The following is a 26,518-nucleotide window of genomic DNA, read 5'->3' as shown; positions in this document are numbered from 1 at the left end:
AAAATCTGGTTCACTAGCACCCTTTACGGAAGGAAATCTGCTGTCCTTACCTGTTCTGGCCCACAGCAATGTGGTTGACTCTTAACTCCTCTGAAATGGCCTGATGCAAGCCACTCGGATGTTTTCAAGGCAGCGGCTCACCACCACCTTCTCGAGGGTAATTAGGGATGGGCCAATAAATGCCGGCCTTGCTGCTGATGCCCACCTCCCGTGAATGAATAAGAACAGTCACCCATCCCTTTTTCCTGCCTCCTCCTGTTCAGACCCGTCAGTGCGATAAGGCATTTTGTGAATATGTAGCTGGAGCTGAACTTGCCATCGCAGCTGAGCTCAGCATGTTTTTAAACACCAGTTTACGTCACAGTTGGCCCGTACTCTAGATTTTCACAGTGGCGACTGGGTGGCACCGTGAGACCATGCACGAGGTTGGGGGGGGGGGGTGGGGGCAGGGGGGGGTGTAGGTGGGGTTTTACACCCCCTGCTACATCGCGCCATGTGTTGCCGTGCGGAGGCGAAGGTTGGAGGAAGAGACCTCCGCCTGTGTGACCTCCGAGGAGCTGGCTGCACAGGGACGTCGGCAGCGGCCTTGGGTTGGGGAGTTGGCATGAAGCAGGGAGGCTCCGAGACGGAGAGGGAGGAGAGATAGGGGAACGGTAACTCTCCGCTGGGCGTGGAGTTGGGTTCCAAAGAACCGAGGGAAACTGCAACCTTCACAAGGGGTGATTCCTGAAATAATCGGGAGTGCATTCTCTCAAAAGGCTGCTGTTATGTCCGGAGTCGGAGAGGGATTTCCCAGAATCGTTTCTTTCCCTGAATTGGCCTCGGATTATTGTTTGCCTCTTCCAGGCAAGGACATGGCTGCTGGTGGGTGGCGAGCACAGTGGGTCACGTGGCCTAGTTACAATGTGACTGAATGGGACAGCCTCTGGAGCAGCTGGTCTTCTTCTGTCCATTCTCCTGGGATATTCGTAATGAACGCGCTGAGATTGGAACAAAAACAATAATTTGCATTTATATAGCGCTTTTAACGTAGTAAAATGTCCCAAGGTGCTTCCTCACCATCATCATAGGCAATCCCTTGTATCGAGGATGACCTGCTTCCACGCCAAAAAGGGATGAGTTCACAGGTGTTTCAATGAAGGACCTGACATTCCAGGTCGCGAACTACATGTTGAAGGGTGGAAGATGCCTGTGCGTGGATTTTTTTTAACGTGGGGTGGCCGTTGCACACCAGCCACCACACGGGCTTGACAGAGCCAGGTCTTGGTCCAGTGGCAAGGATTACCCAGGACGACTGGAGACCAGCTCTGCTGCACGGGCCTAGTGCGCGCACACATATCGCAGTGTGGGCTGGGCCCAGTGCAGCCCCTGGGCCCTCGGCTCTTCTGGCCCCGAAGTCACGCCCCTCCCAAGGTCCCGGTCACATCCCTCTACGTTCTCTCGCCGCTCCTTCGCCCCGACCGCGCTGCTCTGCTTCACAGCCAAGGTACTTCACAGACGTATTATCAGACAAAATTTGATCATGAGCCACATGAGATATTCGGGCAGGTTTTGGTCACAGCAGTAGGTTTTAAGGAGTGTCTTAAAAGGAGGAAAGAGAGGTTTAGGGAGAGAATTCCAGAGTTTCGGGCCTAGGCAGCTGAAGGCACGGCCGACAATGGTGCAACAATGGAAATCGGGGATGCCCAAGAGGCCAGAATTGGAGGATCACAGATATCTGGAGGAGGTTACAGGGATAGGGAGGGGCGAGGCTATGCAGGGATTCGAAAGCAGGGAAAAGCCATAATTATGCTCCACCATTGTTGGTCAATGCACCATCGATGCTGTGGTGCTTTACAAACCAGAAGGTCTGTCCTCACGACCAGCTGAGAGCAGCGCCAAGTGAGATAGCACAAGAGGCTCAAGAGATGGCCGTAGTCCACCTTTCCCAAATCAGATTTTGTATTCGCAACAAGATGAAAAATACACCTCACTTTATGCAACCAAGTAACAGCAATTCATCAATGACTAGCTCCCTCTGATGGACACATATGGCATTACATATCATTACCGTTCCTCGCGCCATATTAAGTGCTACACTGGCTTTTCCACCAACTGGCAAACTAAAAACACATGTCACAAAACACTTGGCTCAGTGGGTACCACTCACCCCTCATGATCAGAAGGATTGTGGGTTCAAGTCCCACTCCAGAGGGTTGAGCACAAAATCTAGGCTGACACGCTAGTGCAGTGCTGAGAGAGTGCTGCGCTGTCGGAGGCGCTGTCTTTCGGATGAAACCGCGGTCCTCTCTATTCAGGTGGACGTAAAAGAGCCTATGGCACTCTTTCAAAAAGAAGAGGGGCGTTCTCCCCGGAATCTTGGCCAATATTTATCTATCAACCAACATCACTAAATCAGATTATCTGGCTGTGACCATTTTTTTTGTTTGTGGGAGCTTGCTGTGTGCAAATTGGCTGTCACTTTTCCTACATTACAACAGTGACTACACTTCAGAAGTAAAGTTGGGACATCCTGAGGTGGTGAAAGGCACGATATAAATGCTAGATATTTCTTTCTAATAGGATACAGTGGAGTTGAGGTCAAAGATCAGCCATGATATTGATAGGAGGAGCAGGCTCGAGGCGTTGTATGGCCTACTCCTGCTCCTAACTCTTATGTTCATATTATTGAAAGTCTCCGACTTATTGCCCTTGTATCTTCCAACAGGGAGCGATGCCTGGTTCCTCTGAAGCTTGCTCTGGAATCGAAGAATGTCAAACTTGCTCAGCACGCATTAGCTGGAATGCAGGTTGGTAGTGATGCTTCACCTTAAAGGGGATTTGTTTCATTGGTTTGTAAAAGGAGCGTTTAAACCACATCGGTAAAGAGTGCAACAGATTTGGTCTCTAGTCCAGGGAGGTTTCTTCTTCCCCCTCATTGTTGGTCTCTTAAAGGTTTGGGAGCACACTCATCTCAAAACCTGCACAAAGTCTCCCCAACGCAGTGCGATGCCCCTCTAAATGCTGCTGGCAGCACTTGCCCATGCACCGACTGTTGTGGCAAGTGTGAGGCACCGAGTCACAAGCCAGTGTACCTTCCACGCTACAGTTGGTCACAGTCAGGAAGTTATAAAGATGTAAAAACATTCACAGCTTAAAGGGGACATCATCGTATTCTCCAATGGCATGGCTCACTGGGTAGCACCCTCGCATCCAGAGCAGAAGGTTGTGGGTTCAAGTCCCACTCCAGAAACATGAACACACATCACGAGGGAATGTTGCACTGTCGGAGGTGCCGTCTTTCGGATGAGACGTTAAACCGAGGCCCCGTCCGTTCCTCTCAGCTGTCACAAAAGATCCCATGGCACCATTTCAGAGAAGAGCAGGGGAGTTATCCCCAGTATCCTGGCCAATATTTATCCTTCAACCAACATCACTAAAACAGATTACAGGTTGAACCTCCCTTTTCCGGAACCCTTGGGACCTCGCCTGTTCTGGATAAGAGATTTTTCTGGATGAGGGCTGGTCCCATTAAATTGGATGGTACAGATACTGAGCAATTGGATATCGGGGCTGGGAGGTTCAACCTGTATCTGGTTACTATCACATTGCTTTTTGTGGGACCTTGCTTTGTGCAAATTGGCTGCCACATTTCCAACAGTACTATTAGATTCCTACACTTCAAAAAGTACTTCATTGGCTGTAAAGCGTTTTGGAATGTCTTGATGTTGTGAAAGGCGCTATATAAATGAAAGTATTTTCTTTTTGTGCAGGTGTGCATCATGTATACAGGTACTTACACATACACACACATTTGTGCAAGTGTGCACCATGTATACGGGTATTTACACACACATATACACATTTGTGCAGGTGTATGCCATGCATACGGGAATTTACACACACATACACACATTTGGAATGCTGTAGCCAGCTGTGCTCACATTTGTACCGTGTATTTAAATCCCTGACATTACTTGCTGGGCAGGTGAACGCACTGCGGAGCAGGGAGCCTCATAATGCTGGAGACCCGATAATCAGATCTAGCCTCCCTGAGACAGGAGACAGCACCATTAGAAACATTCACTCAATCAGGGGGTTGGAAAATGATTTGATTCTACGGGCTAATTGAAGTCAATCAGGTCGGATTAATGTGTGCCTGGGTGTCAATCAATCACCCTTATCTGCGTTTATTTGCTGGGAACAGGGCCTGGCTCCCTGATGCACACTAGTTAAGTGATTTTTTGAAGTGACCTATTGATAAACTAGTGCACCCGAAGCTATCATTGAACACCATCTATTTTTATCTAGAACAGTCACCATTTCACGGTAGCATGATGGTTATGTTACTGGACTAATAATCCAGAGGCCTGGCCGAGTGATCTGGGAATATGAATTCAAATCACACCACAACAGCTAGGGAACTTAAATTCAATTAAATAAATCTGGAATAAAAAGAACTAGTATCGGTAATGGTGACCAGAAACTACTGGACTGTTGTAAAAACCATTCTGGTTCACTAATATCCCTCAGGGAAGGCAATCTGCCGTCCTTACCTATATGCAACTCCAGACCCACAGCGATGTGGTTGCATCTGAAATAGCCTCACAAGCCACTTATTCAAGAAGGGGGCTCACTGCCAACTTTTCGAAGGCAATTAGGGATGGGCAATAAATGCTGGCCTTGTTGGCGATGCCCACATCCTGTGAATGCATTTTTTAAAAACGCTTAGAAAGAAACATAGAAACATAGAAAATAGGTGCAGGAGTAGGCCATTCGACCCTTTGAGCCTGCACCGCCATACAATAAGATCATGGCTGATCATTCCCTCAGTACCCCTTTCCTGCTTTCTCTCCATACCCCTTGATCCCTTTAGCCGTAAGGGCCATATCTAACTCCCTTTTGAATATATCCAATGAACTGGCATCAATAACTCTCTGCGGCAGGGAATTCCACAGGTTAACAACTCTCTGAGTGAAGAAGTTTCTCCTTATCTTAGTCCTAAATGGCCTACCCCTTATCCTAAGACTGTGTCCCCTGGTTCTGGACTTCTCCAACATCGGGAACAATCTTCCCACATCTAACTTGTCCAGTCCCGTCAGAATCTTATATGTTTCTATGAGATCCCCTCTCATCCTTCTAAACTCCAATGTATAAAGGCCCAGTTGATCCAGCCTCTCCTCATATGTCAGCCCTGCCATCCCGGGAATCAGTCTGGTGAACCTTTGCTGCACTCCCTCAATAGCAAGAACGTCTTTCCTCAGATTAGGAGACCAAAACTGAACACAAAGAGGCTAAAACCCTTTCCAACTGATGTAATTTTAATATACTCCAATAAATCCCTCTGTGCACTTCTTCAGTGTTGGTGTTCACCCTCCACCTTTGTCCCATCTGCAGAAAGAAATTGAAACAATACATTTAATCAGACATTGCTTGTAGTTTGCAGGCCTTTACCATTATTCCAGGTACCCCAGCGTGGCCAGTGGACAAACATCTTCCAGCTGACTGGAGCTCCCTCTGTTAAGTGCAGCGTGTGAGCATGACGAGGGTAACCTTGATTGACTACCCTCCCACACCAACGCCCCCCACTGGCACAGTGGAAAACGGAGAACTTCTCCGGTGTGCGAGTGTCTGCGTCTGACCGTATCATGGTACCGTGTTTCGCCGTGCCGAGGCTCCACCTCGGCCTCAGGACCTGTAACTCAACAACAACACTGGGCCAAACTTCATCTGACGCTCCCACCTGCCCTAGCCCTAAACTCATATCTTTCTCTACTTTCTCTTTGACCTTCCCTCTTAATCTCTCCAAACTCATCTTATCCTTGAGACCCACGTCCTGCTCCCTTGACTTTATTCCCACTAAACTACTGACCACCCAACTTCATTTTTTGGCTCCCATGTTAGTCGACATTGTTAACAGTTCTCCCTCCTCAGGTACTGTTCCCCTCTCGTTCAAATCTACTATCATCACCCCTCTCCTCTCCTGGTCTCCCTTGCCACTGGATCAAGACCTCGCTCAGCTAAGCCCGTGTGGTAGCCAGTGTGCAACGACCACCTCATGTTAAAAGAACTCATGCACAGACATTTTCCACTCTGTTAACATCTTCCATCTTCCTCAAAAAAACACCTCTTAACCCCGCTTTGCTTGCTAGCTATCGCCCCATCTTCAACCTCACTTTCCTCTCCAAAGTCCTTGCACGTGTTGTCGCCTCCCAAATCCATGCTCACCTTTCCCGGAACGCCATGTTTGAATCCCTTCAATCTGGTTTCCGCCCCTGCCACAATACCGAAGTCACAAATGACATCCTTTGTGAGTATGACAAAGGTAAACTAGCCCTCCTTGTCCTTCTGGACCTTTGACACAGTTGACCATTCCATCCTCCTCCAACGCCTCTCCACCAACGTCCAGCTGGGTGGGACTGCACTCGCCTGGTTCCATTCTTATCTATCTAATCGTAGCCAGAAAATCTCCAGCAATGGCTTCTCTTCCCACTCCCGCATCGTTACCTCTGGTGTCCCCCAAGGTTCTGTCCTTGGTCCCCTCATATTTCTCACCTATCTGCTGCCCCGAAAACACAGCGTCAGTTTCTACATGAACGCTGACGACACCCAGCTCTACCTCACCACCACTTCTCTCGACCCTCCACGGTCTCTAAATTGTCAGACTGTTTGTCCAACATCCAGTACTGGATGAGCAGAAATTTTCTCCAATTAAATATTGGGAAGACCGAAGCCATTATCTTTGGTCCCCGCCACAAACTGCGTTCCCTAACCACTGACTCCATCCCTCTCCCTAGCATCAATCTGAGGGTGAACAAGACTGTTTGCAACCTAGGTGTCATATTTGATCCTGAAATGAGTTTCCAGCCACATATCCACGGCAGAACTAAAACCGCCTATTTCCACCTCCGTAACATTGTCCGCCTCCGCCCCTGCCTCGGCTCTTCTGCTGCTGAAACCCTCATCCATGCCTTTGTTACCTCTCGACTTGACAACTCCAACTCACTCCTGGCCGGCCTCCCACATTCTACACTACGTAAACTTGATGTCATCCAAAACTCAGCAGCCTGTGTACTAACCCGCACCAAGTCACGATCACCCATCACCCCTGAGCTTTCTGACCTACATTGGCTCCCAGTTAAACAACGCCTCGATTTCAAAATTATCATCCTTGTTTATAAATCACTCCATGGACTTGCCCCTCTCTAGCTCTGTAATCTCTTTTAGCCTCACAACCCCATACAATGTCTACGCTCCTCAAATTCTGGCCACTTGTACATTTCTCATTATAACTGCTCAACCATCGGTGGCGTGACTTCAGCTGCCTGGGCCCTAAGCTCCGGAACTCCCTCCCTAAACCTCTCCGCCTCTCTTTCCTCATTTATGATGCTCCTTAAGCTGCAGGGAGGATGTTTCCCCTGGCTGGGGATTCTAGAACCAGGGGTCACAATAAGGGATCGGCTATTTAGGACTGAGATGAGGAGAAATTTCTTCACTCAGTGGGTTGTGAATCTTTGGAATTCTCTACCCCAGAGGGCTGGGGCAGCTCGGTCGCTGAGTATATTTAAAACAGAGATTGACAGATTTTGGGATTTTAAGGGAATCAAGGGATTTGGGGATAGTGCAGGCGAGTGTTGAGATAGAAGATCACTATGATCTTATTGAATGGCGGAGCAGGCTCGAGGGGCCGAATGGCCTGCTCCATATGTTCTTATGTTCTTAAAATCTACCTCTTTAAACAAGCTTTAAACAAGCTCATCTGCCTCAATTTCTTCTTTTGTTGCTCAGTGTCAAATTTATCTGTTTGTCTGTAACACTGTTGTGAAGCGCCTTGGGATGTTTTACTACGTCAAAGGCGCTATATAAATAAGTTATTATTATTTATATAGCGCCTTTAACGTAGTAAAATGTCCCCAAGGCTCCTCACAGAAGCGTTACCAAAGAAAATTCGACACCTAACCACAGAGGATCGTAGAATCATAGAAATTGACGGCACAGAAGGAGGCCATTCGGCCCATTGTGCTCGTGCCGGGTTAAAAAGAGCTATCCAGCCTGATTCCACTTTCCAGCTCTTGGTCCGTAGCCCTGTAGGTTACAGCACTTCAAGCGCGCATCCAAGTACTTTTTAAATGCGGGTTTCTGCCTCTACCACCCTTTCAGGCAGTGAGTTCCAGACCCCCACCACCCTCTGGGTGAAAAAGGTTCAGCTCAACTCCCCTCTAATCCTTCTACCAATTCTATGCCCCCTGGTTATTGACCTCTCGGCTAAGAGAAATAGATCCTTTCTATCCACTACATCTGGGCCCCTCATAATTTTATACACCTCAATCAAGTGTCCCCATAGCCTCCTCTGTTCCAAAGAAAACAAACCCAGCCTATCCAATCTGTCCTCATAAATAATGGGCTGAAAATGACAGCCTTGCTGGGTATGTACGAAGTGCGCGCACACACCCGGCAAGGCCCTCGCAGAAGCCGGTTCTCAGGGTGCAATGCGCATGCGCCGAGACCCGGCTCTTCCGATCTGTCAAAATTTCTTTCGAGAGATTCTACGCATCCCCGGGAGAAGGACATCCGCGCAGCAGAGAACCTAAGAACATAAGAAATAGGAGCAGGAGTAGGCCTCCTGGCCCCTCGAGCCTGCTCCGCCATTCAATAAGATCATGGCTGACCTGATCATGGACTCAGCTCCACTTCGCCGCCCGCTCCCCATAACCCTTCACTCCCTTATCGCTCAAAATTCTGTCTGTCTCCGCCTTAAATATATTCAATGATCCAGCCTCCACAGCTCTCTGGGGGCGAGATTGGGCTATTTGCCCAACTCATGCCCAGCGAATGTCCTTCAAACTTTTACGTCTGGTAAAAGCAAGCCTATAGTCTGCCTTTACCAGCGTAGCACTTTTAAACCATAGAAAAATTAAATTTAATCATTCATTTTTATATTAAAACCCTCCCATTAAGGCAAGTTTATTTTCAACCCTATTAAAACACTTTTTTTTTTAAATTCCAAAAAAGATATATTTTTCTAAACCATTTAATTTCAATTAATTTTAAATATGTGAGGAGTTTTTTTTATTTACTGTGCTGTGTTTTAGGGGGTTATTCTCATTGATAGTAATGGGAGCCCGTACAAACGGAGTTCCCATTATTATCAATGAGAATATTAGATAGTGATTGGTGGTCCAGGCCCATGTGATTCCAGCAGATGCGTTTGTACATGAAAGACATCTTCCTGTGCGCTGTGCAGCAAATGAAGGCCTCAGGCCGGAATCCTACGTTCCTCCGGGACCAACAGGTAGTTTCCTAGATTGTTTTCGGGTCAGAGGCGTTCATAATGAAAGAAGCCTCCGACCGCAATTTTTGGCCCACTATTCTCCAATCCAAGCAACATTCTCGTAAATCTCCTCTGTGTCCTCTCTAGTGCAATCATATCCTTCCTGTAATGTGGTGACCACAGTGCTCTAGCTGTGGCCTAAGTAGTGTTTTATACAGTTCAAGCATAGCCTCTCGGCTCTTGTATTCTATGCCTCGGCTAATAAAGGCAAGTATTCCGTATGCCTTCTTAGCCACCTTATCAACCTATCCTGCTGCCTTCAGGAATCTGTGGACCTGCACTCCAAATTTCCTCTGTTTCTTTGCACTTCTCAGCATCTTACCATTTATATGTATTTGTTAGCCCTCCCCCGATGCATTATCTCACATTTCTCCAGATTGAATTCCATTTGTCACTTTATTGCCCACTTGACCAGGCCATTGATACCCTCATAAGGAGATGTTAGGACAGGTGACCAAAATGCTTGGTCAAAGAGGTAGGTTTTAAGGTGCGCCTTAAAGGAGGAGAAAAAGCTAGAGAGGCGGAAAGGTTTACGGAGAGAATTCCAGAGCTTAGGGCCTAGGAAGCTGAAGGCACGGCCACCAATGGTGGAATGATTAAAATCAGAGGTGCGCAAGAGGCCAGTATTGGAGAAGCGCAGATATCGGAGTGGGGGGGGAGCTTGTAGGGTTGGAGGAGGTTACAGAGATAGGGAGGAGCGAGGCCATGGAGGGGTTTGAATACAAGGAGCCGAATTTTAAAATCGAGCCCTTGCCAGACCGGGAGCCAATGTAGGTCAGTGATCATCATCATCATCATCATAGGCCGTCCCTCGAAGTCGAGGAAGACTTGCTTCCACTCTAAAAGTGAGTTCTCAGGTGACTGAACAGTCCATTACGGGAATTACAGTCTCTGTCACAGGTGGGACAGACAATGGTTGAAGGAAAGGGTGGGTGGGGAGTCTGATTTGCCGCACGCTCCTTCCGCTGCCTGCGCTTGTTTTTTGCATACTCTCGACGACGAGACTTGAGGTGCTCAGCGCCCTCCCGGATGCTCTTCCTCCACTTAGGGCAATCTTTGGCCAGGGATTCCCAGGTATCGGTGGGGATGCTGCACTTTATCAAGGAGGCTTTGAGGGTGTCCTTGAAATGTTTCCTCTGCCCACCTGGGGAATCGCCTGCCGTGTAGGAGTTCCGAGTAGAGAGCTTGCTTTGGGAGTCTAGTGTCGGGCATACGGACGGTGTGGCCCACCCAACGGAGCTAGTCGAGTGTGGTCAGCTTTTCAATGCTGTGGATGTTGGCCTGATCGAGAACACTGACGTTGGTGTGTCTATCCTCCCAGGGGTCAGTGATCACTGGGGTGATGAGTGGGACTTGGTGCGAGTTAGGACACGGGCAGCAGAGTTTTGAATGAGCTTAAGTTTACGTAGGGTACAACATGGGAGGCCAGCCAGGAGTGCGTTGGAATAATGAGTCCAGAGGCAAGAAAGGCAAGGTGATGGTTTCAGCAGCAGATGAGCTGAGGCACGGGCAGAATCGGGTGTTGTGACGGAGGTGGATTTATACATTAGAACATAAGAATTAGGAACAGGAGTAGGCCATCTAGCCCCTCGAGCCTGCTCCGCAATTCAACAAGATCATGGCTGATCTGGCCGTGGACTCAGCTCCACTTACCCGCCCACTCCCCATAACCCTTAATTCCCTTATTGGTTAAAAATCTATCTATCTGTGACTTGAATACATTCAATGAGCTAGCCTCAACTGCTTCCTTGGGCAGAGAATTCCACAGATTCACAACCCTCTGGGAGAAGAAATTCCTTCTCAACTCGGTTTTAAATTGGCTCCCCCGTATTTTGAGGCTGTGCCCCCTAGTTCTAGTCTCCCCGACCAGTGGAAACAACCTCTCTGCCTCGATCTTGTCTATCCCTTTCATTATTTTAAATGTTTCGATAAGATCACCCCTCATCCTTCTGAACTCCAACGAGTAAAGACCCAGTCTACTCAATCTATCATCATAAGGTAACCCCCTCATCTCCGGAATCAGCCTAGTGAATCGTCTCTGTACCCCCTCCAAAGCTAGTATATCCTTCCCTAAGTAAGGTGACCAAAACTGCACGCAGTACTCCAGGTACGGCCTCACCAATACCCTGTACAGTTGCAGAAGGACCTCCCTGCTTTTGTACTCCATCCCTCTCGCAATGAATGTAGGTGATCTTGGCGATGGAGAGGTAACTTTCTTGCATGTGCTCTGTTAGAAACTGCTGGCGGACGAGAGGCTGATGTCTGCGGAGAAGGAGCTGGAGGAAAGGCAGCTGCTGGATCAAATGCTGGACGCAATGAAGATCACACCCTTTCTCAACGAGGACCTGCAGGTGGAAGTGATGAAGGTGGTCACTGATTTATAAAATGCTGACTTATATAAAAGTGATTGTCCCCTTAAAAGGGCTATATGTTTGTTGGGGTTGGTCCACACTCGCCCTCTTAAAAGAGCTATTACTGTCCCTCATCTACGCATGGTTACCGTTAATGGGATGGGCTCCAAAATTCCAGGGAAAGCATCCTCCGCTGCTGGACATGATTCCTGGCCGCTGACATCTCATGCTCTGGACTCCCACCCGAAATCCAAGGGATGGGGACGTTTCAGCCGTCAGGGTGAGTGGCCCATGCGCATTCTGAGGCACCCACTGTGACTGAGGTGAGGAAAACCAGAGGAGTAGCCTGCGGAATCAGAGGCCCTTAACTGAAAAAAATAATAAAGAGATAGTCTATGAGAGTAAACTAGCAAGAAATAGAAAAACAGACAGTAAGAGCTGCTACAGGTATATAAAAAGGAAACGGGTAGCCAAAGTAAACATTGGTCCCCTAGAGGATGAGACTGGGAAATTAATAATAGGAAGCGGAGACTTTGAACAAATATTTTGTATCAGTCTTCACGGTAGAAAACACTAAAAACATCCCAATAGTGGATAATCAAGGGGCTAAAGGGAGGGAGGAACTTAATACAATCGCTATCACGAAAGAAGTAGTACTCAGTAAAATAATGGGACTAAAGGTGGACAAGTCCCCTGGATCTGATGGCTTACATTCTAGGGTCTTAAAAGAAGTGGCTGTAGAAATAGTGGATGCATTGGTTGTAATCTACCAAAATTCCCTGGATTCTGGGGCGGTCCCAGCAGATTGGAAAACCGCAAATGTAACGCCCCTATTTAAGAAAGGAGGGAGACAGAAAGCAGGAAACTACAGATCAGTTAGCCTAACATCTGTCTTTGGGAAAATGTTGGAGTCCATTATTAAGGAAGCAGCAGCAGGACATTTAGAAAATCATAATTCAGTCAAGCAGAGTCAGCGTGGTTTTATGAAAGGGAAATCATGTTTGACAAATTTGCTGGAGTTCTTTGAGGATGTAACAAACAGGGTGGATAAAGGGGAATCAGTGGATGTGGTGTTGTATTTCCAGAAGGCATTTGACAAGGTGCCACATAAAAGGTTACTGCACAAGATAAGAGCTCAGAGGGTTGGGGGTAATATATTAGCATGGATAGAGGATTGGCTAACTAGAAAACAGGCTCAGGATAAATGGGTTATTTTCTGGTCGGCAAACTGTAACTAATGGGGTGCCACAGGAATCAGTGCTTGGGCCTCAGCTAGTTACAATCTATTAATGACTTGAATGAAGGGACCAAGTGTAATATAGACAAATTTGCTGATGATACAACGATAGGTGGGAAAACAAGTTGTGAGGAGGATGCAAAGAATCTGCAAAGGAATATAGATAGGCTAAGTGAATGGGAAAAAATTTGGCAGATGGATTATAATGTGGGAAAATGTGAGGTTCTCCACTTTGGTAGGAAAAATAAAAAAGCAAATTATTATTTAAATGGGGAGAGATTACAAAATGCTGAGGTACAGAGGGATCTGGGGGTCCTTGTACATGAAATACAAAAAGTTAGAATGCGGGTACAGCAAGTAATTATGAAGGCAAATGGAATGTTGGCCTTTATTGCAAGGGGGATAGAGTAGGGAAGTCCTGCTACAACTGTACGGGGTATTGGTGAGACCACACCTGGAGTGCTGTGTACAGTTTTGGTCTCCTTATTTAAGGAGGGATATACTTCCATTGGAGGCAGTTCAGAGAAGGTTCACGGATTTGATTCCTGAGATGAAAGGGTTGTCTTATGAAGAAAGATTGAGCAGGTTGGGCCTATACTCAGTGGGGTTTAGAAGAATGAGAGGTGATCTTATTGAAACATATAACATTCTGAGGGGACTTGACAGGATAGATGCAGAGAAGATGTTTCCCCTCGTGGAGGAATCTAGAACTAGGGGGCATAGTTTCAGAATAAGGGGTCGCCCATTTAAAACGGAAATGAGGAGGAATTTCTTCTCTCAGAGAGTCGTGAATCTTTGGAATTCTCTACTCCAGAGAACTGTGGAGGCTGGGTCATTGAATATATTTAAGGCGGAGATAGACAGATTTTTGAATGATAAAGGAGTCAAGGGTTATGGAGAGCAGGCAGGGAAGTGGAGCTGAGTCCAGGATCAGATCAGCCATGATCTTTTTGAATGGCGGAGCAGGCTCGAGGGACCAAACGGCCTACTCCTGCTCCTATTTCTTATGTTCTAAACTGCATAAGGCAAAGGTCTAAAATGGCCAGACATTTCAATGTAACTGATCCCTTTTAGGTGTCAGCCATGACTCAGTCGGTAGCACTCTTGCCTCTTGAGGCATGATGTTGTGGGTTCCAGACCCACTCTAGAGACTTGAGCACAAAATCTAGGCTGACTCCCAGTGCAGTACTGAGGGAGAGCTGCGCTGTTGAAACTACCATCTTTTGGATGAGGTAACGATGGAGGTAAAAGATCCCATGGCACTATTTCAAAAATGAGCAGTGGAGATATCCCCAGTGCTCTGGCCAATATTTATTCCTCAACCAACATCACTAAAACAGATTATCTGGCCATTATCACATTGCTGTTTGTGTGATTTGGCGCTACGCTAATTGGCTGCCGCGTTTCTTACATTACATAAGAACATAAGAAATAGGAGCAGGAGTAGGCTATACGGCCCCTCGAGCCTGCTCCGCCATTTAATAAGATCATGGCTGATCTGATCATGGACTCAACTCCACTTCCCTGCCCGCTTCCCATAACCCTTCACCCTTATCGTTCAAAAATCTGTCTATCTCCACCTTAAATAAATATATTCAAAATCTCAGCCTCCACAGCTCTAGGGCAGAGAATGCCACAGATTTATGATCCCCTGAGAGAAGAAATTCCTCCTCCATTCTGAATGGGCGACCTCTTATTCTTAAACTATGCCCCCAGTTCTAGATTACCCCACGAGTGGAAACATCCTCTCTGCATCTACCTTGTCGAGCCCCCTCAGTATCTTACATGTTTCAATAAGATCAGCTCTCATTCTTCTAAACTCCAATGAGTATAGGCCCAACCTACTCAACCTCTCTTCATGTCAACCTCCTCATCTCCGGAATCAACCGAGTGAACCTTCTCTGAACTGCCTCCAATGCAAGTATATAACAGCAGTACTTAATTGGCTGTGAATTCCTTTGGAATGTAAACGGCACGATATAAATGCAAATCTTTTTCTTTTCTTTTGGGGTCTTTGGAAGGTCCAGCACGGGATGTATGTTTGTTCTCACCTGGCAACGGTTCCACTGGGTCTAGGGAAAGAGTATGGGCCAAATTCCTAGGATATCTTCTCCAGATACACCTTAAAAGTTGTTCGTGGCTTTCGGGAGGGAAGGCAGAAAACTCCCCCGTACACAATTTTCAAGGCCCAGCGTAACCAGAGTGCCGCTCAGCCTCATGGCCTCGACTCTAACCACTCCTCATTTGCCACGATTGCACCCTGAGGGCAAACATTGATGCAACGGCCGTTCGTGGCTGAATTCCCCTGAAATATGGGCATCAGCTCTTGCTATGGAGACTGGGACTCGATTTGATGTTTTTTTACCATTCCTACTCTGACAGTTTTGTTCTCTGTCGTTTTTTAAAAGGTGCTGCTTTGCATCACGTATTCATCGACGTTCGAAATAAACGGCAGTGCCGTGCTGAAGATCGCTGAGGTAACGCTGCTCGTATGTTCTTCGCGCCATGTCTGCCTTTCTAGCTGGCTTGACAAAGTGTGTGCCCATTTTTGTGTGTGCGTGTTTGTGTGTGCGCATGTGTGTTTACTCGTGTTTGTGTGCGCTTGTTTGTGTGTGTGCGCATGTTTGTGAAACGTGTGCACGTTTGTGGCAGGTGTTTGTGCGTGTGCGCACGTTTGTGTGTGCATGTTTGTGTGCGCGTGTTTATGCGGGTGCGCACATTTGTGTGCGCGTGTTTGTGTGCGTGCGCGCGTGTTTGTGTGCATGTGCGTGTGTTTGTGTGCGCGTGTGTGCATGTGCGCACATTTGTGTGTGCATGTTTGTGTCGTGTGAACATGCATGTGTGTGTTTATGCATGCTTGTGTGTCCCTGTGTGCATGTGCGTTTCTGAGTGTTTGTGTGCACATGTGTTTGTGTGAGCGTGTGTGAGCGTGAGTTTGCATGTGTGTGTTTGTGCATTTTGTGTGCGTGTTTGCTGCAAAGCATTATGGGATGCCTTTAAGTCATGAAAGGCATTTTATCAGTGCAAGTTTTTTCTTTCAATCCATCCTATTCATCAAGTTAGCCTCAATGAGGGATGGGTGGTGTGGGAGGCAATTTTAACCCTATACATCTGGCATAAGCCAGGCGGATGGAAAGTTAAAATCATCCAGGTCACTTATCCTCCCCGGAGCCTGCCCATTATCAAGCCATTTCTCTCATTGCTGCTTGTGGAATCTTGATTGCTACGTTTGCCTATATACCAACAGTAACCACACTTCCGAGCTACTGATCACACATACACGCGCGTGAAACAAGCAGTGACAAATATGGAGATGGAGGGCGTTGAATTTCCGCGGCCGGGTTCTGCTGATCCTCCTCCGTAACCTCGATGGAAGATTTGCAGGAACCCTTCAGGGGACGCGGAGGACAATCGAACGCCCCACCCACCCAATGTTCCCGCTAAGCTGTGTGGCCGCACAGGCGCATAGCGGTCTGGATGTCCCGTGCAGCTGGCTCACCAGCTTTTAAATGGAAAAACGCCGCATGGACGGAAAGTTGAATGGGTGGCGCAGCCCGTTAAAGGGGCCGCGCACTCAAAAGAATATTAGAGGGAGCATTACACCATCACCCTGCCCACCCCACCCACAACTCAACCCCGTGAACTTTTTTATTGCTGGCTTTTACCGCTTATCTCAAGCTCCCCCGTTCCTTCTTGTTGCGAACCAGGTTTGCATCGAGACTTACGTCGCCAGCTGTCACCAGCGCAGCATCAACACTGCTGTGCGGGCCACACTCAGCCAGATGTTGAGCGACCTGACTCAGCAGCTGCGTCTCAAGCAGGAGAACAAGGTGAGGCTTTGCGTCGGGTGGTGTGGCTCCTGTTTGCCTGCGGAGTGTGCCTGCGCTGGGCTTCCCCAACCCGTGATATGTGTGTCTGTCATTGGTGGTTCGAAGCTCATCTATGTAGAAAGGTGGGGGAGGGGGACGAGACGTTAAGGCATTATCAAGACCTTAGCTTGCAAGCCAGAAATTGTGACTCAAAACAAATGGGTGTGGGGGCAGGGGGGTTGGTGCGGGGTTGGGGGGGGGAGGAGTTAGAGTAATAGTGGTGAAGTGCTGAATGTCCTCAGAATACAGCCTTCACTGTGGAGAGTGAAGAGGGGGAAAATCCCGCAGGTTTTGGGGAGTGGGACTAATTGGATCACTCTTTCAAAGAGCCGGCACAGGAACAATGGGCCGAATGGCCTCCTGTGCTGTATCATTCTACGTTCCTATAAAAAGTGTGTGGAAGTCTAGTTAGGACAGGATCGGGATGGGCTGATTGAGATGCGAGGGTTGAATTTCAGCAAGTGTCCTCCTGATCCTCTGCTGGAACATGGACGGAAGATCCACGGACATTCCCAGGGAAACGGAAGACAATCGGAAAACTCATACCCCTCCCCCACTGAAATTCAGCCCCGTGAACTCCGTTACTTGCGGCTGTTACTGCTCATCTCGAGTGCCCGTGATTATATCCCGATCCCAACAATGAAGGATGGAGTACTGGTTCAAGTGGGTCCTGTTTCAATGGGGGAGCATTTGGGAAACAGTAATCACAGTATCAATTGGTTCAGAGTAGTTATGGAACGGGACACGGAAAACTCGAAGATGACGATACTCAAACTGGAAGAGGGCTCATTTCAGGGAGTCGGACAGGGATTATCACCTACCTTTTTGCCCCTCTCCCCCAAATAAAGAAAGGAAAACTACAAAACTGTGGTGAGAATGTGGAACTCTCTACCACAGGGAGGAGTTGAGGCGAAGAACATGCATTTACAAGAATGGTTCCAGGGTTGAGGGACTTCAGTTACGTGGATAGACCGGAGAAGCTGGGGTTGTTCTCCTTCGAGCAGAGAAGATTGAGAGGAGATTTGATCGAGGTGTTCAAAATCATGAGGGGTCTGAACAGAGTAGATAGAGAGAAACTGTTCCCATTGGCGGAAGTGTTGAGAACCAGAGGACACAGATTTAAGGTGATCGACAGAAGAACCAAAGGCAACATAAGAAAAAACGTTTTTACGCAGCGAGTGGTTAGGATCAGGAATGCACGGCCTGGGAAGGTGGTGGGAGCAGATTCAATCGTGGTTTTCAAAAGGGAATTGGATAAGTACCTGAAGGGAAAAAAATTGCAGGGCTACGGGGAAAGGACAGGGGAGTGGGACTAGCTGAAGTACTCTTGCAGAGAGCCGGCACGGGCTCGACGGGCCGAATGGCCTCCTTCTGTGTTGTAACTGTTCTATGATTCTATATGCTGGTGGGGTTAGATGCAGAGGGGTGGGAGGAGGCTCGTGTGGAGCATAAACACCGTCTTGGACCTATTGGGCCACATGTCCTGTTTCTGTGCTGTAAATACTATGTAATACTATGTTTACTTAACCTTTCTCTGAGAGTGGTAGGGCAATAATGAGCATGTCTGAGAGTGCTCAAAGCCCTCCCCTGTTGTTGGGTCTTTTGGGAGAGCATTGGCTATCTTAAGGGAAAAACCTGGAGAAGAGGATTAAGCGTCATCAGTGTCTGGTGAGGCATAACTGGTTGCTAAGCTGAGGATTGAGTGATGGAACAATTAATGTCGCTATGGTGAAGATTGCCCTAATAGTCATACACTACCGAAGACTCATTAAACTCGTTGTACCTGTTACTACCTGTGCTGACCATTTTCCCAAAGAGAATCCCTTTGAACTTATGGATTGAGATATTTCTCCAAGTTGCACCTTTTGGGATTACATAGGATTACACAGGAAATACGGCACAGAAACAGGCCATTCGGCCCAACCAGTCTATGCCGGCGTTTATGCTCCACCCGAGACTCCTCCCTTCTTTCCTCATCTAAATCTACCAGCCTAACCCTCTATTCCCTCCTCCGTTATACGCTTGTCCAGCCTCCCCTTAAATGCATCGATACTATTCGCTTCAACCACTCCCTGTGGTAGCGAGTTCCACATTCTCACCACTCTCTGGGTAAAGATGTTTCTTCTGAATTCCCTGTTGGATTTCTTGGTGACTATCTTATATTGATGGCCTCTGTGTTATGCTCTTCCCCACAAGTGAAAACACTCTCTCTCTATCCACTCTATCAAAACCTTTCATCATTTTAAAGACCAAGGGTAGACCTTGGGTTTTGTGCGCTGGTGGTAAAACGGGATAGCGAGTTGTTTGCCCGTTTCACATCCCTCCTTGTTTTTATTTCCGCTGATTCAACGGGGGGGTTAAAAGCGAGAGAGATGTTAAGAGGGTTGCCGACTCACTGTCACCCGCTTTTATAAAGTGCAAGATTTACCCCACAGAGTTTAAACAGTTTAAAGTCCCTTTACGTTCCTGCCACAGGTGAATGTATCTGCATGTGCAGTGGGACAGGTTGAAGTTGACGGCTTGATCTCACTAAATATGTGGCATTCTTTTTTTCTTGACAGAATGAGGATGGCCGTCCATTGCAGGAGGACTATCACAATAAAGGTAACTGCTCGGCAAACTGGAGTGGAGCATAAACACCGGCATGTACCTGTTGGGCTAAATGGCCTGTTTCTGTTTTGTTAACACTTTGTAACTCTTGGACTCTTGAAACTTATTTTGAAGGTTATGGAGTGTCACCAAGCTTCCTTATAGAATCATAGAATGATACAGCACAGAAGGAGGCCATTTGGTCCATCGTGCCCGTGCCGGCTTTTCAAAAGAGGTATCCAATTAGTTGCCCCACTCCCACCCCCATAGCCCTGCAAGTTTTCCCCCGACAGGTATTTATCCAATTCCCTTTTGAAAGTTGTTACTGAATCTGCTTCCACCGTCTTTTCAGGCAGTGCATTCCAGATCACAACAACTCACTGCGTAAAAACAAATTCCCCTCAGCTCTCCCTCTTTTTTTGCCAAGTAAGCATCTTCCTCCTCTAGTACTGAGGCATCAGTTAAAGTGCTCTCCCAGACGCAACCCAGGTTTGGAAGGACGGAATCTATAATTGCCCTTTTACAAGTCCACCATTGTGCCTTACTGAAATCATCATCATTAAATGGGTGGAGATTTATGTGCTCCTCCTTTTATGATGCTCGTTAAAACCTACCTCTTTGACCATCATAGGGCAGTCCCTCGAAATCGAGGAAGACTTGCTTCCACTCTTAAAGTGAGTTCTCAGGTGACTGAACAGTCCAATATGGGAATTACAGTCTCTGTCACAGGTGGGACAGACAATGGTTGAAGGAAAGGGTGGGTGGGGAGTCTGGTTTGCCGCACGCTCCTTCCGCTGCCTGCGCTTGTTTTCTGCATGCTCTTGGCGATGAGACTCGAGGTGCTCAGCGCCCTCCCGGATGCTCTTCCTCCACTTAGGGCAGTCTTAGGCCAGGGACTCCCAGGTGTCGGTGGGGATGTTGCATTTTATCAAGGAGGCTTTGAGGGTGCCCTTGAAACGTTTCCTCTGCCCACCTGGGGCTCGCTTGCCGTGTAGGAGTTCCGAGTAGAGCGCTTGCTTTGGGAGTCTCGTGTCAGGCATACGTACAATGTGGCCCGCCCAACAGAGCTGGTCGAGTGTGGTCAGTGCTTCGATGCTGGGGATGTTGGCCTGATCGAGAACACTGATATTGGTGCGTCTGGTGGTATTTCTCCAGTGATTTGAGGTGTCTACTGTATATGGTCCACGTCTCTGAGCCATACAGGAGGGCGGGTCGCCTGCCCGAATATCTCCTTATGTGGCTCGGTGTCAAATTTTGTTTGATGACACTCCTGTGAAGCGCCGTGGGACGTTTTACTGCGGCAAGTTGTGGTTGTTGATTGGGCTTTCCTCATTCCGTGCTCGTTCCTGTTGTTATTGAAGTCAATGGTGGGTCGCCAATACTTTACTGAGTGCTCGGTGTCCGAGTTGTTTGAGTTGCTTTAAACCTGGTTGTGTTGGACTTTTATTTTGTCAGGCCCTTCAATCTCTGTCGAGACACTGTGTGAGGATGTGGTCTCGGTGCTCGCCGTCCTTTACGAGAAGCTGCAGAGAGTTGTGAAGTAAGTGGACTGTTTCGGAGCGTTGCTAAGCACGTAACAGGTTTTCCCAAGAATTTATATGCTCTCCAGCTCAGGCCTGGCGAGACCAGTCTTAGCAGCACAGCCACAGCCCAAGCTCAGGTATCTCAGCAGTGACCAGAAATCCAATCCAAAACGTTCCCAGGTCTGTGTGGCTAGTAACTATACCGGGCAGTACCATTACCAACTGGGCTGGGGAAATTGGTTGGGGATGGTGGGTGGATAATGTAACTACAGTTCTTTGAACTCAATATGGTTTTGCCGGCAGACACAACCCACTGTATCTGGGATTATGGTTTCCTCGGCTAACAAACCTGGCCAATTAACTTACCGGTGTCTTCTCCGAGCTACGATGCCCCTTCAGTCCCCATGGAGAGTACAACTGCGGTAAAATGCTGTCCCTACCAATGTTACCTGTAAGTGCGTGGCTGTGCAGTGCGCTAGGGGTCCCGGGCAACCGGTGAGCCGGGTTTTAAATTGAAAAGAAACGTGCGAGCGCGGACCTTTGAACGGGCCGTGCAGCCGGTTAAAGGGCCACGAGCCCACATAAAAATTACAGGGAACATTGATCCCACCACTTTAAACGTTCACATTTAAAATGGGCAGTTTTATAGGATTACACAGGATATACGGCACACAAATAGGTCATTCGGCCCAACCAGTCCATGCCAGCGATTATGCTCCACTCGAGCCTCCTCCTGTCTTTCCTCATCTAAATCTATCAGCATAACCCTCTATTCCCTTCTCCCTCATATGCTGGTCCAGCCTCCCCTTAAATACATCGATACTATTCGCTTCAACCACTCCCTGTGGTAGCGAGTTCCCCATTCTCACCACTCTCTGGGTAAAGATGTTTCTTCTGAATTCCCTATTGGATTTCTTGATGACTATCTTATACTGATGGCCTCTAGTTATACTCTTCCCCACAAGTTGAAACATTCTCTCTGTATCCACTCTATCAAAACATTTCATAATTTTAAAGACTTCTATTAAGTCATCCTCAGCCTTTTTTCAAGAGAAAAGAGACCCAGCCTGTTCATCCTTCCCTGATATGTATACCCTCGCATTTCTGGTATCATCCTTGTAAATCTTCTCTGCACCCTCGCCAATGGCTCTATATCCTCTTTATAACATGGCGACCAGAACTGTACGCAGTACTCCAAGTGTGGTCTAACCAGGGTTCGATACAGGTTTCGTATAACTTCCCTACTTTTCAATTCTATACCTCTAGATATAAACCCTAGTGCATGGTTTTTTTTATGACCTTGCTGACCTGTGTCACAACTTTTAGTGATTAGTGTATTTGTACTCCGAGATCCCTTTGTTCCTCTACCCCACCCAGACTCGCACCCTGCAAGTAATAAGTGATCTCCCTAATCTTCCGACCAAAATGTAATACCTCACATTTATCTGTGTTGAACTTCATTTGACAATTATATGCTCGTTCTTCAAGTTTAATAATGTCCTCCTGTAATTTGTTGCAGTTCTCCTCAGTTTTGACTATCCCCCCAATTTGATGTCATCCACAAATTTAGAAATTGTGTTTTTGATTCCAAAGTCTAAATTGTTAATATAAATTGTGAACATCAGTGGTCCCAGCACTGATCCTTGTTGAACACCACTACCCGACCTTCTGCCTCTGTGAATAGCTACTGTTTATCCCTACTCTCTGCTTTCTATCTTGAAGATAGCTAGCTATCCAGTTTGCTACATGTCCCCTGACTCTGCATTCTCTGACCTTGTTCATCAGTCGATTATGGGCTACTTTGTCGAAGGCCTTTTGAAAATCACCTTTGTTTACTCTCTTTGTTACCTCTTCAAAAAGTTCAATAAGGTTGGTCAAGCAAGACTTTCCCTTTCGAAATCCATACTGACTATTCATTATTATAGTTTTGGTTTCTAGATGTGATTCTATTTGATCAAAGTTGCTGGTTACAGAGTCTCAAGTGTTCTGTGTATTTCGGGCAGGAACAGCTGTATTTACGCACTAGTTTGTACCTCGCTAAGCTGCACTGGATGCAAGAACAATCAAAAGTAACTAACAGCCTATCAAGTGCTCTTGCTGGCTTGGGCTCGACGGGCCGAATGGCCTCCTTCAGTGCTGTAACCGTTCAATGATTCTATTAATCATTCAGTTACCTTTTGTGTATTTAAATTCTAACCCCCTCTAAACGATGTGGGATTACAGTTTGTACTCAACGCTAGTTGCATTGCATGCAGTCTTGTTTAGTTTATTCAATGGTGATCTACAACATTCCTGTTGGTTACAGTAACAGCCAATGTTCCCTCTAATTTTGGGGGGGGCTGTGCGGCCCCTTTAACAGCCCATTCAGACTCCGCGCAAGTGCACTTTTTTCCATTTAATGGCCGGTGAGCCAGCTGTGTGGGAGCTCCAGAGCACTGCGCAGCTAAAAGGGAACATTGGTAGTAGCGCTACCTTCTTATACTAGCGCGTAGAGTGGGCAAATCGCCTGAACACGCTGGCTATAAGCAGTAGGGACTGTATGTCATCCCTGTTCCATATAGACATTGTACCTTTGAGCTCCCAGCTGATCATCCCTCCACGTGTTCCCCTCATGGACTCATTGTCACTTTGCCCGTGGGATTAATGTGACTGGGTTGAATTTCTAGTTGAATTTGTCCAGGCTGGAGCACCATTCTGACTTTAAACCTCTTCCTTTCAGCAATAACCAGCAGTTGCAGCTCCTGTACCTGGAGTGTATCCTCTCCATGCTCAATAGCTCCTCTCCTAGCATGCATCTCCATAAAGGTTTCACCGACCTGCTGTGGTGAGTAGCGTCGATGGTTTGTTTACAGTCTTTCTTTTTGAATCTGTGTTGCTTTCCATCTCCTCTCCCCCCGAGGCACTGGGCTACCTTTTCATCAATACCTGCCCAAGCAGCTCTCTGCCATGCAACTATTAAAAAGACCAGCATTTCTGTAGCGCCTTTTTTGACCACCGGGCGTCCCAAAGCGCTTTACTTTTTGAAGTGCAGTCACTGTTGTAACGTAGGAAACGCGGCAGCCAATTTGCACAGCAAGCTCCCACTAGCAACAATGTGATAATGACCAGATAATCTTCTTTAGTGATGTTGATTGGGGATAAATATTGGCCAGGACTCCCCTACTCTTTTTCAAAATAGTGCCAGGAGATCTTTTACGTCCACCTGAGAGGGCAGACGGGGCCTCGGTTTAATGACTCATTCGAAAGACGGCACCCCCTCTGTACTGCACTGGAGTGTCAGCCTAGATTTTTGTGCTCAAGTCTCTGGCTTGAACCCACAACCTTCTGACTCAGAGGCAAAGGTGCTACCAAACTGAACCACAGCTGACTGACTGAAATGATGGAGGAAGTGGCAGGGTGGGGGATGGCGGGGGGGGGGGTGAATGGACTGTAAACTGTCAATCAATGGGGGCATGCATGTTACCAACTAACATACTCATTTTGTAATAGCCAGGCTATTCGACCTTGAAGGACATCACAGCGCATTCTGATCCTGTCCTAACTAGACTGCCATATACATTCTGGTAGAGGATGCTGAACAGCAATCAGGACAGAGAGAATCCATTCGGCCCATTGTGCCTGTGCATGCTCTTTGCAAGAGCTATCCAACTAGTCCCACTCCCCCAAACCAGCAGGCCTTTTCTTTTCCCCCTTTGCTCTCTGCGGTGCAGGACACTGAGGTCAGGCGTCAGTGACCCGAACGCTGACCCCAGCTGAGATCCATGAGCTCAGCCCAGCGTTATCGAACCTTCCCTGCTCCTGCATGTCTGAGTACCGCATTTACCGACTGTGCCACTAGGGGGCGGTGGCAGCAGAAACGGTCACCCGCTGGGACCGTGCTGCATAATTTTGTTCTTGTTTAAACAGAAGTTGCCAACCTTGTAGGATTGGCCTGGGGTCTCCAGGAATTGGAAATTAATTTCCTGGACACTGCTGCGAGCAACACCCACGGAGAAAAATCACAAGGGCGTTAAAAAATGGTGTGTTTTTAAAAAAAAAAACACTTTATAAAAATATTAACGATGGGGGAAAATAGGTCGTTTGACTGGGCAGGATGGGGCGGTTGGAGGCAGGAGATCCTGTGCCATCAGGAATACGTCCAACCAGAGTTGGCAACCCACCCTACCTGCACCCTGTTCAAAAATAAAGTGATAGCAATGCAGCATTAGTGGTGATCTGAATCATTTTCACCACAATCTCCCCCACCCCAGCTACCAGTCTGATCTCGAATCATCTTACTATCAGTGGGCCTGTTCCAGGCTATCTACTCCCTGCCCATTTCCCAGCCGTTTTCTCCGAGCCCTTTAATAGCGTTCTTCGTCAAGTCATGGTTGCTAAGCAACATCAGAAAAACAGTAGCATAAGGGATGGTTTTGTGAATCATAAGAACATAAGAAATAGGAGCAGGAGTATGCCATACGGCCCCTCAAGCCTGCTCCACCATTTAATACCATCATGGCTGATCCGATCATGGACTGAGCTCCACTTCCCTGCCCGTTCCCCACAACCCCTTATCCCTTTATCGTTTAAGACTCTCTCTATTTCTGTCTTAAATTTATTCAAAGTCTCAGCTTCCACAGCTCTCTGAAGCAGCGAATTTCATAGATTTACAACCCTGTGAGAGAAGTAATTTCTCCTCATCTCTGTTTCAAGTGGGCGGCCCCTTAAGATTATGCCCTCTAGTTCTAGTCTCCCCCTTCAGTGGAAACATCCTCTCTGCATCCACCTTGTCAAGCCCCCTCATAATCTTACACGTTTCGGTAAGATCACCTCTCATTCTTCTGATTCCAATAGGGGCCTTTTAGTCTTCTTGTGAAGCGTCATTCTCATTTCTGTCTCGGCCCCAAGCTCTTGGAAGTCCTCTTCACCTCTGCTCCTTTAAGAGGCCGCTTAAAACCCACCTTTTTGACCAAGCGTTTGGTCACCTGCCCTAATATCTCATTATGTGGTTCTGAGTCAAATTGTGGTCTGATAACGCTCCTGTGAAGCGTCTCAGGTCATTTTACTGCGTTAAAGGCGCTATGCAAATGCAGGTTATTGTTGTCTGTACTCCTTCCTCGAATCCTTGTTCTTGTTGTTGCAGGAAGCAGCTCTGTCCGGCCCTGATAGTCATCCTGGGCAACCCGATTCACGACAAGACCATCTCCTCCGGCCACGGGGCCTTTTCAGCGGAAAGCGAGGCTGCTCTGCCCGGGTTCTCCGATCACGGTCGCGGCTCCGGCTGCTCTTCCACGGCGCCCACGCTCATCGGCCCAGTGGCGCGTACCATATATTACATCGCGGCAGAGCTGGTACGACTGGTCGGCTGCCTGGAGTCACTGAGGCCGGTTCTGCAGTCGCTGTACCATCGCCTTCTGTTGTATCCGCCACCGCAACACAGGGTGGAGGCTATCAAGATCATGAAAGAGGTAAAATAGTGTCCATTGTTAGGGGAAGGAAACCTGCCCCCCCTTTACCCGGCCCGCGCCTGTAGCTGTCTGACTCTAGGCCCACAACCAAGGTGGCTGTCTCTTGACTGCCTTCCGAAGCGGCCCAGCGAGCCACTCAGTTGTAGCAAATGGGCGACTGGGGATGGGCAATACATGCCGGCCCATGCCAGC

General features: G+C 47.7%; 1 protein-coding gene across 1 annotated transcript in view; it reads left to right on the top strand.

Moving 5' to 3' along the window:
• arfgef3 (ARFGEF family member 3) overlaps positions 1–26,518 on the top strand; it is a 170,000-nt gene that overhangs the window by 37,038 nt on the left and 106,444 nt on the right. The window contains exons 3-10 of the mRNA XM_070889111.1: positions 2,708–2,789; positions 11,545–11,676; positions 15,307–15,375; positions 16,606–16,728; positions 19,329–19,371; positions 20,812–20,896; positions 23,599–23,703; positions 26,002–26,326. Of these exons, the coding sequence (XP_070745212.1) occupies positions 2,708–2,789; positions 11,545–11,676; positions 15,307–15,375; positions 16,606–16,728; positions 19,329–19,371; positions 20,812–20,896; positions 23,599–23,703; positions 26,002–26,326 (964 nt within the window). The remainder of the gene's footprint in view (positions 1–2,707; positions 2,790–11,544; positions 11,677–15,306; positions 15,376–16,605; positions 16,729–19,328; positions 19,372–20,811; positions 20,897–23,598; positions 23,704–26,001; positions 26,327–26,518) is intronic.

This window comes from Pristiophorus japonicus, chromosome 9, assembly GCF_044704955.1.
Source record: "Pristiophorus japonicus isolate sPriJap1 chromosome 9, sPriJap1.hap1, whole genome shotgun sequence".
Classification (NCBI taxonomy): domain Eukaryota; kingdom Metazoa; phylum Chordata; class Chondrichthyes; family Pristiophoridae; genus Pristiophorus; species Pristiophorus japonicus.
This window is presented reverse-complemented; position numbering and strand designations above follow the sequence as displayed.